Source organism: Lathamus discolor, chromosome 15, assembly GCF_037157495.1.
Source record: "Lathamus discolor isolate bLatDis1 chromosome 15, bLatDis1.hap1, whole genome shotgun sequence".
Taxonomy (NCBI): Eukaryota; Metazoa; Chordata; class Aves; order Psittaciformes; family Psittacidae; genus Lathamus; species Lathamus discolor.
The window spans coordinates 4,657,426-4,673,620 of NC_088898.1; the positions used below are offsets into that span (position 1 = coordinate 4,657,426).

The 16,195-nt window shown below is 41.0% G+C and overlaps 1 protein-coding gene across 1 annotated transcript in view; it reads left to right on the top strand.

Annotated features, from left to right (window-relative positions):
* Positions 1 to 9,761: 9,761 nt before the first annotated feature.
* Positions 9,762 to 16,195, top strand: part of MED27 (mediator complex subunit 27) — an 82,936-nt gene continuing 76,502 nt past the window's right edge. Inside the window, exons 1-2 of the mRNA XM_065695562.1 lie at positions 9,762 to 10,109; positions 12,235 to 12,379. Of these exons, the coding sequence (XP_065551634.1) occupies positions 9,904 to 10,109; positions 12,235 to 12,379 (351 nt within the window). The 5' untranslated portion in view covers positions 9,762 to 9,903. The remainder of the gene's footprint in view (positions 10,110 to 12,234; positions 12,380 to 16,195) is intronic.

A 16,195-nucleotide genomic window follows, 5' to 3' on the forward strand; every position in this document is an offset into this window, starting at 1 on the left:
AAATCAGACTCCTTCTCTAATGGTGAAATATGACCTGGCTCTTGCAGCGAGAGTAATTCTCTAATTTGCTTAACATTGTTATCTGTGCAGGAAAGCCTTGCGGGAAAAAGAATTCAGAGTGGATCAAAAGTGCAGGTTATTTTGGGGGACAGAATTAAGCCACTTTTTATTCTGTGAGACAGTGATCATATTCCTTTTTTTGGCAGCTGTGAATACTGAGGAGAAAACAACCCGTCCTGGTCCAAAGCTGTGTTACCATTGCTATATTGGTTTGCAAGAGGTGAAACTGAATTCCTATCAACAAAAGCTTTCTGCTGAGGCAGTGGAAGTCCTTCTACTAGTACAGTTTATTTGAAGAACAGGAATGAGCTTTACAGCAGGAGAAATACGCTTTTGCTAGTATAGCTACCTTGGCAAATTCTCACGGTTTAGAACCCCATCTCCCAAGTCTGCAAATAGCAAGAGTTAGTTGGCACAGTTTGGAACTCTTCTCCAAAATAGTGTAGCAGAGAAATTCAGAGAGGCAATATCTGCTGAACATGTATGTTTCTGTGTTCAGGCTTCAGAACAGATTGACAAACCTGTTCAGAGATGATTAATCAAAAGGGTTTGAATCAGGAATTGACAAGTGAGTCAAAGTGAGCTGCAGAGGAGTGCAAAAAAGATTAGGTCTCTGTAGGAGAAGAATATATTTGGTAAAAGTGATCAGAAAATGAACGCAAACACATGATTGAGAAGGAAGGACGTAAGAGCTAGAACATTGTAAAGTTAATACTTGGGGTGAACCTACATACCTGTGTTCTATTTGTATAGCTTGCTTGGTTTTGGTTAAGTCACTGCCTTTAGAATAAAGTCTGTGTTTTTCATCTAGAGGCAGTTACAACGTTGTGGGCTTTTTGCTGTTCTTTGAATCCAGAGTCTCCCCATCAGGAGTGGAGAGAAGAAGCAGGGGGCAGAAGAAACAGAACACGTCTCCTTGTCCAGATAGTGCCTGCCTTTCCCTTTTCTAATCCAAATATGCAATATCCAAAAAGGGAGTGACTCAAAGTCACAATGAGGGCTGTGGATAAATGGCTTCACTTGGATGAGAAAGCTGCAAACAGCACTGAGGTGCCATAGTCTGTTCATTCATTGAAGATCTTTGTATGCCTCTTTTCCAGCTAACATTTAAGCTTACACCTGATATATAGAAACTTTAAAGGTGTCTGGGTCACATTTCAGCTAGTACTTGCTAAGAGAAACAAGCACAAATGCACCTTTTAGCTCTGTAACAGAGCAACTGCTGTGGGAAGCTGGAGATCTGGTCCTGACTGCCCCCCACATTAAGTGCATTTATGGATTGTGAGCTGTGATCCATCAGGGAGGTGCATGACAGCTTCAAGAGAAAGCTTTCTTGGTCTCTTAAGGATTCCCACAAGCATTATTCAGCCATCGAATTCACAGCCTCTGTATCAGCACTTACTGATGTATTTGGCTTCAGTGAAGAAGAGCATATATAGATGTCTGCCTCTGTTTAATATAGTAGATGTGTTTGAGACAAAAGTGTGGGATCCAATATTGTACTGTTTGAGAACAAGCAGGTTCTACCTCACATCTAAATGTTCTGTTTTGTTTTCCCTTCAGCTTCACTCTAAACTCAGAAGGTGACCGGAGTTAATCCCTGTGTCTTAAGTATAAAACTTGTTGATGGAGCTTTGGAAGCTGGAGGGCTCCAAACCCTTGGGGTAATGTTTTCCATTCTCTGTGGGCTTCAAGAAGTAGAAGGACTCTTTCCATGATGTGATGAGAAACCTCATGAGAGAGCATCTTCACCACAGGAGGTCATGGGAGGTTTGCTTTACGGACCTGACTCGCAGCCCCTACTTTTCACAAAACATCCATCCTTCAATACCTTAAGTTTTCGTTTGCATCTAGTGCCTTAAACCCAGCTCTCTGTGACACCATGTAGGCTGAGCTACACAGGGAAATGGCATTTCCACACTATTCCTTTCATCGAGCAGGAAATGCCTTGTGTCCACAAACAAATTATCCTCTAGGAGCTTATCTCACCCTTTATCAGGAAATAATTACACAGCTTTAGAATGAAATCAAGACTGCTTGGCATTACCTTTGTGCACTCCGTGTGCATTTCTTCCCGCAGTTCAGAAGCAATACAGCCAGGTACCTGCAAAGAGCTTGGCCCCGCACACGATCAATAGCAGAAAAGATAAATCTGCTGCAACTAACTACAGGCTGTAGTGTCACTAAGTGACGATGAGAAATGATCACTACTTGAATACACTGCATTTTTATGTTTAAATCTTTCAACAGAAGCAGTGTCAATAACAAAGCACTAAATAATCTCTAGATAAAAGGAAAATCTTTCTTTTCCTTTTACTTTTTTTTTGCAGGGAAGATGGATGTCACTTTTGTTGGAGAGCTTAAATACTGGAGTATGGAATTAGATGTGCACATTCCGGGAAGTGATCGTCTGTTTAGACAATCTCTGTCTCATTTTAGGAAAGACTGGCTGGATTCTGCTTGAAAACATCGCTCAACTCCGTATCAGGGATGCACCAGGATAGCTGTAAGTCGAATGTGCAGAAATAAAATAAATAAGGATTTTTTTCCTCATGTTCCTCTGGGGACAATTTATCTCTCTGAATTGGATACAGCTGCCACAGATGGCCTTTCTTTACTTCAAAATATCTCTGACCTTTCCCTGAGCTAAGTGGACAGAGTTTACCATATTGGCCCAAGTATAAGGCAAAGTCTTTTTCATATAACAGCCTTTGGAAACAATCCAATCTGTTCAGCATCTGCAGACCATGCCACACATGGCTCTCTCTGGTTCCTCCCTATCCCATGGATGCTGTTAGCCTGCATTCTCCTTCATGTGACTTTTGGGTCTGCTGGTCTTGGCGGAGCAACACCCAAGCAGACTGTAGCTGGGGATGCTGGTAGCAATGCAGCCCCTCTGCCTGTACATGTGCTCCTGTTTCTGTCCTGATGAAATGAAGGTAGGATTTATTTGAAGCCATCTTACTTCCGTGTTATATGATGCCTCCACTACCCCCAAGTATTGACGTCCCTTTTATTCCACATTATTAGACAGTAAGAAACACACCAGAATGCCTTTGGCAACACCAAATGATTAACTTTTTTTAACTCACACAGGATATTTTCCATAGCAATGTATGTGGGAGTAGAAGCTTCCAGGTAAATCCAGTCTGGTGGCAATTTGAGCAATGCCACCTGCGTGGTGCAGGGTGCTAGGATGCTCTGTTTAGTTTTAGCTTTCCACATTGAGCCTGCTCCAGAGGAAATGCTCTTCTGGTTGTGGACTCTGAAATGAATTCAGTTTAGCTGCCCGAAAACTTCCAGAAATAGGCTCTTGAAGCAGGGAGCAGTGGTATAAAAAGGTTTATTGATTTAAAAGTCCCTTTGTATGTACTCTAAGTTTGGTTCAGATGCTTTCCTGAATAAAGGTCAAGATGAAGTATTGGATTTCTGAGATGCTGAAGTTCTGAATATCCCAGAACTTTGATTTATTCTGCCCATTTTGTCTAGGTTTCTGTTAAAAAGCATGGTTGTCTCTCCTCCTTAATGGATTGATGAACAATACTGAGTGTGAAACAGCTTGAAAGAAAATAGCGATCTATGCAGTTGCTAGAAGTGCTTGAGCTGTCTGGAAAACTGCGTGTTTCCATGCCCTCATTCAGCCTTCAGCATATATTTATTTTTGTTGTTGGCCCTTCTCTTTTACAGCTGGAAAAGAAATGAAAGAAGGCACTCAAGAAAAGCTAAAGAGTAAAGAATAAGACCTTGCTGTTTCAGGATGGCTGGTGCTTTAAGGGGATATTAGCCCAGTTTCAGCTGTTAAAAATCCTGCTGAGATTGACTGGTTTATGGAGAGGTGATTATAAAAGCCAGCGAGTAGCTTAATTAGGATGGAGAGTTATGAGAAGTAGCTTGGCTTTTGTAAGAAGTACTAGAACAAATGACTCTTGGCAAGTGGCTGGTGGAATGTGGAAAGCTAAGCTCAGGACTTAGGCAGGATGGTTGCTTGGCATGCTGCATTTACATGCAGAAGGAATAAAGACTGCCAAAATCATGCCTGAATCTGGTTCATGTCAGGCATTCTTGTCCTGAGGTTACACTTGTCTCAAATAATATTTACTAATCAGGAACTTCAGAACTCCGTGATCTTGTCTCAGTGATTGTTACTCTGCCAGGTTTTTCAAAGAGCCTGGGGAAAAGCAACCTCTGCTTTTCCAAGCTGCAGTTTAGAGTTTGCTCCTGGCAAGAAGAGATACCATATATCGTACCATGAACTCCATCATATTTACTGTCATAACAGTGGATACACTGCCATCTAAAACTTTCATGCGCCTGTTCAATGAAGAGCAATAGCTAGGGGATGTGCTCAACCATGTATTGAATAACCATTATGTTTCAAGCTTCCTCTTGCCTGCTGCAAAATCCTACCTCCGCAAGAAGCTGGTAAGGAGTAGAATTCAAGCATTATATATTCAACAAATTCTGCTGACTGCTGCTAGGCAGGGAGGCTGGAATGATTGTGCCAAATCCTGGTCTTTCATGCTAATGGAAGTGGAATTTTCCCCAGAGCAAACCAGTGTCGGAGAGAAAACCCAAGAGACAAAACAGAACATTTGAAAATACAGCCCAGGCATTAAAAAAGGCAAATAGGCTTTAGCTAGTTAAATTGCAGACTATCAGGAAACAAAATATGCAGAATATAATACAAATATCCCAGAATTATGTAAAAGCCTGATCCTGCAGTCTTTGGAGAGGGAAAACAATGCGTTTAACCGACTCCAATACTGCAGAATCATCAGTATAGTCAAGAAGAAGCAATCAGGTCATACTGTCTCAGCCACTTACATATTGCACAACTGCTTGTCTGTTCTCACTATTTCATCTCTGCTAATGCCTTATTTAACCTGCTCAGGATAGTTGTCATGTTTAAGAAGTGCAAAATATATTAAATTTTAACTACATAATTTAAAAATATGTGTATTTGTGCAGATCTTTCAAAGTGATGAGGAACTGAATGTATAGGGCAACAGAACACGACTCAGCCCAATTTAAAGAAAGTATGTTGTGAGCAGGCATCAACAGATAGACTGAAAAGCAAGGCAAAAGCATAGGGGTTTTTTTTAGATGTTGAGTGGACTAAATGCAATGTGAATTTATCTGCAAACCATCTGTGATTTCTGGTATTTTTTGATGCCTTCACAGCTCTAATTTTAAGCAGTTATGTAGCCTTTAAATAATGATACTTTCTCCCCATTTGGTTTTACATCGGATACCACACTTGATCACTGAATGTTTAAAGGAAAGAAGTGGCTGAGTATACTTCACTGCAGATTGCACACATACAGAATCAAACAGCAGCCTTTTATTTTTGCAAGTAAAATTTGACATATTTTGGGACAGAATTCTGCATGCATAAAATAACACCATGAGTTTTACTGGGTAGGGTTTACTTTTTGTATTTTGCTTTATACTTCTGATGTAAATTCAGGGCTGGGATAAGGTGTTGAGTTGACATCCCCAGGGACCAAAACTCCAGGAGCAGCCCAGCATAACAGCAAATCTTTTTGAATTATCTTTAAATTGATATCAAGGGTGGCAGTTGCATCAGACAAGAGGGAATTGAAGAGCCATAATCCATCCAGTTAGTGGTTCTGCAGACAAATCTGTTACACACTGGATTTTCTGGGTGTGATGTGGATGCTTTATAACTGTGAACTGAAACACTTTGGACAAGGACCTGAATAGCCACCCAAGCAGTGTAGTTCCTACAGTTAGAGTGACCCTCTAAGGGGAACGGGAGGCCTCCAGGTCTGTTTTCCATATACCGTGATATGGGGGAAGACGCTTTTGAATGTGAGCCTGGTCGCCTGAGAGCCTGAAACAATATGAAGCTAACTCTGTTCATCCCACAGGAAATCTGATGAGGACTACATCATTGTCAGCTCAGTTCATTATCTCACTGGCATGAATGTTGAGATAAGATTTTCATGCACTATTGTTGGATGTAGTGGGAGATTCTGATTCAGGCAACAATAGGAAAGAAACAGCACTGAAGATCAAGGCTCCCCCACATCTGAAATGTCTTGCCATTCCCCTTGTCTAAGAGGCAGGACTCATTCCTTTCTCTTGGCAGAAACTTCAAACATGAGTCGATAACCCCCCAGCTTCTCTTCTGTTTTAATAATGCATCATGTAGTAAGCTCTGCGGCTAACTGAAGACTGAATACCTGGAAGAAATTAAAAGGAAAGTAAAAATAGCAAGAATATCTTATCAATTACACCATTGAGTGTCACAATTATTTGAACAACAAGAACAAAAATTAATCTCTTTATTATATTTATCTGAAGTGCTGTCAAGAATGGAGCAATGAAGTATGAAGAAATGAAGAGGCCCTGGTGATGAATATCAGTCCAGCTTGCCACAGACTAAATATCAGCATTTATCTATCTCAGAGGAAGATAAAGATAGTTCCTTATGACGTGAGTTATTCCAAACGTTGAGTCCTGTCCAGACATTTCATGAGAGATTATCTGCACTTGGTATGAAACCCAATAGTCACCATTAGTTGTCTCTCTTGACAACAAAATTAATTTCTCCTAAATGAGAATGCATTTCTAATTGGGCACTCTCTTCCCTAACAAATTGTTTACAGTACCTCTGCAAGGATTCTGAAATCATCCCTTTTCTTTGATGATGCTGATTAATTATAGCCCACTTGGTTCTCAGTAGCTGCAATTTGAGTAATATTGCCATAACATACTTTGCTGTGAAAGGTTCATGTTAATTACAGGCTCCCCAGCCAAGCTTCTGCTTGAGAAGAGAACTGTACTTCTCTTGTCAAGCTGCACGTGATGCCAGGTTGGATTGTTACTTTCCCCCCCCACCTTTCCTCTCCAAGTGAATTCAGAGCTTATGTATGTTATGAGGCTGACAGCACCCAAAATGAAATTCTCTCTTTAGCCACAGAACAGATACAGAACTGGCAGTTCACTGCAGTCTTCTCTATTCCATCTCTTCATCTATCTACGTGGCACAGTGCAGCAATGTGTGGAGATAAGTGGGCTAGCTGTAGTGTCACCGTGTTAGCACGGTGCTCTGCCGGAGCTCATCAGCAATGCTGAGAGGCAGGGTTTATTAGTCTGGTCAGAATGCTGAACTAACAGAGCAGGCTGCTTCCAGGACTGCAGCTGCTGTTTGCATCTCTACAGGACACTGTGTTGTGTGACGTGGATATAATCCATATGCTTTAAATGTGATCCTTTTTTTTGTAGGGAGCACATTAGGTCCTTGAACTTCTGGGGGAGAGGATAAAAGATGTCAGTTCTGATGCTTGCAGAGACGTGCATATGTGTCCATACTGGGCTACCCAAATAATTCTGCAGGAGCCCACTCAACAGCTGTCAGACAGCAAGATTTTTAGATGTTTTGAACATCAGCTGGATTCTTGTTTTTATGTTTCACCAGTGATTTTAGGGCAAAAAGATCTTTATCGGTACCTTGGAGAAATCCTGGTTTCATGTATTTTATATCTGTTATGCCCACTTACAATATACCTGTAATGAAAATGAAATTAGCATACTGCTTTGGTCTGGGGAAGCTGCCACTTAAGGAATATTGCTTAAAAAAACGCAGTGAGCAACTTAGGTAAGGCAATGCCCTACAGACGAGCACATCAAATTCTGCAGTCTTTTCCTTCCAGATGTGGCAAAACAGGAGGAGGAGTAATTAGAGGAATGGGACCTCCTGTTCTCTTCTTAAGCCATTATCTTTAGGCATTGAAGCTAATTCTGCCTTAACTCCCCACAGAGCCAGTGGAGTTCAAAATGCTCTGCATTGCCTGTTGTCTGCTCAGGAGAGATTGGTTCCTCATTTATGCAAGGAAAAACAGATCCCTGGAGCAAGAAATGTGAATGCCCGCCTTTGAGTTTCTAAGCCAAAGCTATGCTTTGTTTTTTGTCCCTTAGGGGCAAGTTCCAAATAGTTCCTTATACATTTATAGATTTGTTGTCAGGCCACTGTTTTGTTACAAATATTAAAACAACTGTCAAGGCCTTTTACTGTTCCAGGTAGGATGTAAAATCATAAATCCTTGAACGTGGGCACCATAATGACGGGAATCTTAGAGATAGTTAAAATAAATGTGATGCTAACAGCTGAAAATATCTATTTAAAAATAAACCTTACATCAGAGGGGAATAAATGGAAAAGAATCACCCATTTCCAAGGAATAACATACAAAATAAGTTACAGACATCTGCAATGTGCACCCAGAACTTTGCAGTGAGAGGAATAAAGAATAAAGCCATGCAGGAATGATCTTTCAGCCTCCAAGTGTTCCCTTATGATAACAAACTGCCTTCTTTGCCAATCTATTATAGTTCAAAGAAAGGTATTTTATGTCTAACATAACTAATATTACAGCTCCATAACCAGTTTAAGTTGCCAGTCTGGCTGAGATAGTCCTGTCCTTTTCTGCCTGGGGCTGCTATACTTTGATTCAGTGCTTTTTTACAAAAAGAACTGTTCCTGACTTGTTCACATTTGCCTTAGTAAGTGTGCTCGGTCCATTGCTGATTCGTCGAAGTACACCGTTATATATTTCACCATTTATGTAGGCTGAACTACATTGCTTCAGCCTACATTGCTTCCAGGTTTGCTTTACACCAGTGCTCAGATACAGCAGCATTACTATGCTCAAAGGGGTAGAACCGCAACCTTTTCATTTTCTCATTCTTTATGCTAAGTAATAGGGTTTCACTTATCAATATTGTCTGAGAATGTTTAATTGATTAGATGCGATTTTCAGTCTCCGATGTATGATAGACAGAAAAGTGTCACCGAGTGGAAGGCAAAGCCTCGCTTCGCTTGGCCACTGACACATCTGCTGTTCCTTGTCGCATTCATTTCCATTTCACATCCTGACTAAAGGATCAGGCTGTGTGGATGGCGCTCACTGAATTTAATTAATAGCTTTATGAAAGAGGTTGTTATTTACTTTAGAAGTTGAGAAACCAAAGAACCCAGCCCTGTGCTGCAATTCAGCCTGTGCGGAGCGACTGTTGGATGGCGCAGTGCTGCATTTGTTTTAACTCTATTTATTTTAGCTGCGCTCTAAGGGTGAAACTTGCTGGTGGTGGCATTGGAGGCATAAGCAGCTCCTACACAATCAAACGACTACTGCTTGGTGCTTTGATAGCCCTCTCGAACTCCGCATTGCTCCTCAAATACTCAATGATGAAGGTCCTTGTTATTTCAGCTGTAATCACGACTGAGATGTGAACTGTAACACCATCAAAGCTTCAGTCTGTCCACGAGCTCAAGGCCTATAGAAGCACTTTGCCTTCTTCAAGCTAAGCACAGCTGTTGCAGCAGGACGCAGGCCACTGCTCCCTATTTTAAATGCAGTTACTTCTGGCTCTATGCCTGGAAAACACCCTCCAGCTTCCACAGAGGAGGGAATATCCCTTATATTGCAAGCAGAGAATGATGCACAGCACAGGGAAATAGAAAGGAGGATATTTGACTGGAAAAAGCGTATTTCTGAGGAAGGAGAAACACTGCCCCAGCTCATTCCTTCTGCCCTAGGGTCTGAGGTGGGCAGGCCGCTCCTGTCACAGGCGGCGGGCGCACGGGGAAACCCCGCTTTTGATGGAGAAATCCTTTATGTAATAAAAAAGAGGATAAAAGGCTGAAAAGCGGCTCCCGGTGCCGACCGCCCTGCCCTCCCGCCCGGGGCAGCGCCTGAGGGGAGCGCCGCTTCCCGTCCGGCCCCCGCACTACATTTCCCAGCGTGCCCCGCGAAGCCGCGGCCTCGCCGCGCACCTCAGGGCCCGACGCGGAGAGGCCGGGTCCCGCCGGGTAAGATGGCGGATGGGGTGCTGAGCCCCGGCGTGAACCTGGAGGCCTTCTCTCAAGCCATCGCCGCTATCCAGGCGTTGCGCTCCAGTGTAACGCGGGTCTTCGACTGCCTCAAGGATGGGATGCGGAACAAGGAGACCCTGGAGGGCCGAGAGAAAGGCTTCGTGGCCGCCTTCCAGGAGAGCCTGCACTCCGTCAGCCGCGACCTGGGGTGAGCAGCCGGCCCCGAGGGGGCTTCCCTCCTCCTCGGGGTGTAGCAGGGCCCCGGGCCCTGGGGAGGGAGAGGGGTCCCTGGGTCCCTCCCCGCCAGCCCCGGGCCTGGCCCTTAGGAAGTGCCCGGTGGTGCCGTTCGCAGTCCCTGGGAAAGTTTTAGGCAAATAAATGTGAAAACGGTCCGTTTTATTCCTTCCAACATCATGCGTGTTACCCCTTTGTGGTGTTTTGTTCCGGAGTCTCCACAGGGATGAAACTGCTCCTGTTTACTTGTTTGTGGTCCTTGTTTTGTTTTAACAAAGGAGCTGTCAGTGCGGTTGCACTGGTGAGGTGAATGCTTTTAGTTGCAGGGAGATACGTCTCTGTTTTTTTGAGGTGTTAACATTAAAAAACCACAGCCAACAAACATCTCACTCATTTTAGGCTCTGACTATATGTAGTAGTATCCAAGTGGTTCAAGAATGACCATTTTATTACCAAAACTCGTAATGCTGGAAAGTCACTACATGTAAGTATTGCTGTCTAGTACCAGGAGGTGTGTTTGTGCAGACAGAGGCAAACTGTTGAGGCTGATGCTCCATGTGGGTCTGCTGGAGACTGCTGGGTTCCCTCTGGGTTCCCTCATATCCTTCTGGGAGCCATCAGTGCTGCCCATGAGGTGTCCAAGGGCAGGGTGCGCACGGAATCACCCTTCCCAGCACATATTCTGGCCTCCAGAGACTGGGTCTCCAGGATCTGGTGTACAAGAATTTGTTTCTTTTAACTATGCCAATTTTCAGTTCTAATAATGTTAATGTAATTTGTTGCCTGTTCGTTTCCTTCTGTTGGGAAAGGTGGTAGATAATAATGATCTTGTACACAGATTTACAGTCTTCTGTTGTATCACTTTGGTTTTAATTGCTTTCAAGTTGAGGAGGCTTCATGTTTGCCTACTGCTGCTTTGCAGTTTATCAACCAGGATTTCAGTGCTGTCAAGTTCTTGTGCAATCCTTACTACCATACCTGGTAGCGTCTTCATCATCAAAGTCCACCAGTTCCTGTTTCACCATCTCTCCCACCTCACTAGTGGATGCTTATCAATGCTTTGATGACCATTTCTTTCCTGATTCCTTGCAAGATAACTCTTTAAAATATTTTGGAGTATATTCGATATTTCTTTTTTGAAACACAGCTGCCCCCAAATATTGCAATTTATATGTGTTACATATTCTCTTAACATGTTTGGGAAGCATAGATTTCAAGTAGCAAGGGAATACTCCAAGGTGTATTGAAGTTAATGTTATCAGTGGACTTTGGCTCACATCATGGAAGTATGGATGGGTATCCCAGCTCAACAAAGCCTTAGCTATTATGTCCATTCACATTTGGTTTATTGTAATTTATCAAGAAATAATAAGCACATCCATGAGTCTTCACCATGCCAGAAGCTTAGAAAGAAGTAGGCCATGGAAACTGGGAGGAAAGATGATTAATGAAGGAGAATCTTGTGGTAGTGAAGTGTGGAAGTCACTGTCAGTTCCCTGATTGTTGGTGTTTATTTTCATAACCTTTACTAAATGCAAATTGAGGTAGTTGGGGTTTTTCTTTACAGAGGCTTTTCAGAAATCACCTCTTGAAAGGTTTGAATCCCGCTTTTAATTTAGCGGAAGGTCTACAGTTCAGAGTAGGGTGTAACATTCAGAAGTCAAAAGGAAAGGCACCTGACTAGTCATGTCACTTGAAAAGCTACATCTTATATCCGTGCAAAGTAGCCAGGCTTTCTTCTACAGTTGATGAATTCAAGTTTTAAAAATTGTTTTAACATTTTGTTATTACTAAATGTAGTCTTTTGACAAATGAGAAATTAAGCAAAAAATTCACAATGAGGTGTGGTTTTTTTTTTTCCCCATCGGAAACTGGTGCTTGTTGTGCTTTAGTTGAGTATTTTACACGTCTACAAATGTATAAATTGCTCATGGAAATCAGAAGATGCTTCCTTGCCTTAAGAACTTGGAATGCATATACTTGCTTAGAGTAATCGCAAACACTGCAGGACCATGTCCAGGCTTAGCACTAAGGAGTATACATCTCAAATATCTGTATCTGCAGATCTGACTTAAAAATGCCATTCTGTTTTCTTTCAGTGAACTGGAGCGTCTGAGCAACCTAGTGGGTAAACCGTCTGAGAACCACCCCCTGCACAATAGTGGGCTCCTGAGCCTAGATCCTGTTCAGGACAAAACGCCTCTTTACAGCCAACTTCTTCAAGCCTATAAATGGTCAAATAAGGTAAGAGAATACATCATGTATTTTAGTTGTGTATTTCTACAGAATGTTTGGTTTGTGATACAGTAGACTTCTGAGTGTGTGAGACTGTTAAAAACACCAAGTTTTTTATGATGAGCATAATACGTACCTAAATGTATTTTCAAGGGTAAAAATAGTGTATTAAAGAGGAGACTTTTCTGCAATACTGAGGTATGCCCTTGTTTTTCAAAGGGGGTGTTAAGTTCCAAGCAGAATAGTACTTTCCATGGTACTTACTCAGCATATATTTTGTTGGGTGGTTTTTTTTTTCAATATATGACTGTACCTAAAACCTAAGCAGGTTTGTAAATTGGAGGCGGATCATACCTACCTATATGACTCTTACTTGCATAATTGGTTGCACAGCTTGTTTAGTTTAGTTTTCTTAGATTTCAGATGAGGTTGCATTAATCATCGTTCTTTGTGGTTCATGAGATACTGGACATTAGAATGGTTATTTCTTTATACTTGCAGCTTTGTTTTGATGCTGGGTCAAGCAAAAGCCCAATTTTGATCTGGTCTTGGATGCATGGACAATCTTTTTCAGTTAAATGGCTATTCTGGATGCAAAGCGTAGTGAAGGTCATACAGACTTTAACAGAAAATTCCCTAAGATACAAATGTTAACATAGGAGATTAGACTTACCTGACACTTTTCAACTTGTTTTACTTCCCACAATTAATACTTGTAGCTGTGGCTGATTACATATTGCGAGAAGACCCACTTTTAGGTGCAGCTTTACTGACCTAACTCTTTGGCTTACTGCAGTAGAGATGAGTTGCACTCAATTGTGATTTCAGAGATATTTGCCAAGAACCTTATTTTACTTTTGCTGTGAATCACAATAGTAGGTCGTTGAGTATCTTAAGTTTGCCTGCTCCAGGAATGCAGAAAAGTATGGTGGGAAAACTCAAAACTTTCCCTACAGAAGTGTGTCATCTTGGCAGTGCTTGTTATTTATTAGCACCTGCCATCCTGATATTTACTTACAGTAGTTTACCAAATAGTTTTGCAGATGGTATAGTTGTTGGTATAATGGAAGCAGCTGTTTGGGAACACAACAGCTTGTCAAATGCATTAATTACATACACATGCAGCTGTAAAGGAACTTTACTTTTCCAGGTGTTTAACAGAGCTCACAAAGGACAGCTGAAAAACACAGGAAGTTTAAGTTGAGCTTATTGCAAGTAAGCGCACAATGCTTTTTCTTCTTTGCTTTAGCTTCTTCATGTATCAGTAGAAGTCATGTAAGTAGATTGCTGTGTGGAGGCATGTAGCAGCTGTGCAACAATATTTAGGCCTACTTGGTATTTTTTCTCCCCTCCTTTTCGAATTTAAGAAAAGAGGTTTTCTTCATTACAGTTGAAGTGCTGTTTCCTGAGAGGATGTGTATGTGACCTCTAATGTAATACTGAAGATACAATATTAGATAAGATAAAAATGAGCTATCGTTCTGTGTGGGTAATGCAGATAAAGTATTATTGGTAAGTTAGGAAGTTTGTAGTTTTTTGTGTTTTTGTGTTGTTTTTTTTTTCCTGTGGACTGTCTGTGTTTAGTAACTCTAGTTGAATTCTGGTTCTAGTAGCTATCTACGTCTTGTCTGTTGAATTTTTTTGTAAAATGATTGTTGTGCCTGAGCAGATGAAATCTAAGATGACAGTAGCAGTCAGAGGCTTTCTGTTTTGTGTGTGTGTGGCCTGGAACAGTCAGGACTAGATGAGCTGAGTTTTGCTGTTTTGGTTTTTGTTACCAGGTGCTTGCTTCTTGCATTATTCTGGATTTCAAGGGAAACTGCCGTAGGGAGAATGCATCAGTGCTAAGTTTAGATGAAAGGAATTTTAAAGGCACTTACTAGACTGAAATACTGATTAAAATCTTTGGGTCAATTCTAAAACAAGACCTTGTATACTGTGTTTCCTTGTTCCTGGGTGCTGCTTGTTTTCTGCTGGAGATGAGACCATGATCTCATGAATAAGAGCATCATTAGATGAATAAGAGCAACTGGGTGTTTCTTGATATTTCTTCTCAGTACTGGGTGACAAAGGTGTTCTGTGGGGGAGAAAATACTTGCTGATAATGTGATCAAGACAATATTATACACTTACCCATATAGAAAATGTTTAGTAAAGCTTGTGTCGTTGCCTTATCCAGTTAGGTTAATGCTGGTGGTCAGAGCAGATGCAGGTTTTGGGAGTTCAGGAGTTTGAATGCATTCTTTGAGTGGTATAAACTTTTGTTTTTCATCTGCTGCTTTAGTGAGGTTAGTTATTGCCTGTAGTGTGTATCTGTTAATCCTCTTTGCCCTTGGCAAAGCATTTGTATACCCTCGCCCTGTGCATGCCCGAGGCAGTGTCTGTTAAGGTGTTTCCATTGATTCCGGTGAAGCAGAAAATATACAGCATATTTTATGTGCACTGAGCAAGGCAAATGCTTTTATAGGGCAAGTTTCTCTCTCTTAATGGGGTGTTGTCAAGTAGTTCATGCTCAGCATTTGAGCTTTAGTCACTGCTAGAGACTCTGATTATTTACTTTTATGTATGTGAAGCGATATGCAAAATGGATCAACTACCAAGACAATGCTATAGAATTTACTCTTTCTACCAGGCTTAAAGAAACATTTGAGGTGTTGGATAGAAGCAAACTAAGTCTTAGTATACCCTGAGGTGCAGAATGATAGCAGTACTAGCAGAGTTTATTTGCCCAAGTGAAAATGCTGTCTTCTGTAAGTCCCCTTTTTTTTTCCTTTGTAGCAAGGAGTTTCTTCTCAGACTTTCAAACAATATCATTAAGAGCAGTAGAAGGTGGAAAAATTTAGAACAGTTGTAACCATGAACACATGATTGTAACTTGACTGAAGTGCAGTGTTGTATACTCTGTTGGTTTCAGAACTGTGTCTATTTGCTCCAATTCCAACACTTCTATAGTTTGAGCCTATATACATGTAGGTGTATGTGAGTAGTGGTGGTGGTGGTTATATTGTTTTATCTTTGTGAGATGATACTTAAAAATCATCATAACCATGTGTTTGGGAAGGCTGTTACCCACCACCTCAAGCAGGAAGTAAAAAAATCAACTTTGTGACTCTTTGTGTAAGTGGGATTTGCATCATCTATGAGAAGAAGGTTATGGCAGCTTGCGTGTGCATTGTAAATGTTCCAGCAACAAAGCTGGACAGGACTCGTCATAAATTAATTTAAAAGTAATACACTGGCAAATACAAAATGGAAAAAAATAATACTGTTCATCTGCATGGTGAAATACACTACAAAGTGTTTGGATTTAAATTATTTGTTACTTCATAGCTTCCTCTTGGTTTTACACAAATTTAAAATCGAACTGTTGAGACTACCATTAATTAATTTAAAATTATTTTCTGTCATATGACAGAAGAGAAAAGGAATTTATAGGTTTTGTTTATTAAATTATTTTGATGTATTCCCTGATAAATTATTTGTATAAATTGTGTTTGTTGCAGGCCTCAAAAAAAGAAATCAATAGAGCCTGTAGAGAAAGTCCAGACTTGTTATGACTGCCCTTGGTAGCTTAGTATTGATTAGACACAAATATTGAGTTTAATGACAATAAATGATATTAAATATTAACTGTAATAGTAGAGAACCACTGTGGAATAAGGGATTTTTGTTGTTGTTCATCTGGATTGTAAAACAAAGTGTTCATTCCAAGGAACATTAATTTTAGATTTTGGATGCGCTCAAACATTTTGAATTTAATGTAGTTTTACAGTGGCATGGACAATGTAACTGAATTATTATGTTGGCAGTTCTTTGGAAGTTCAG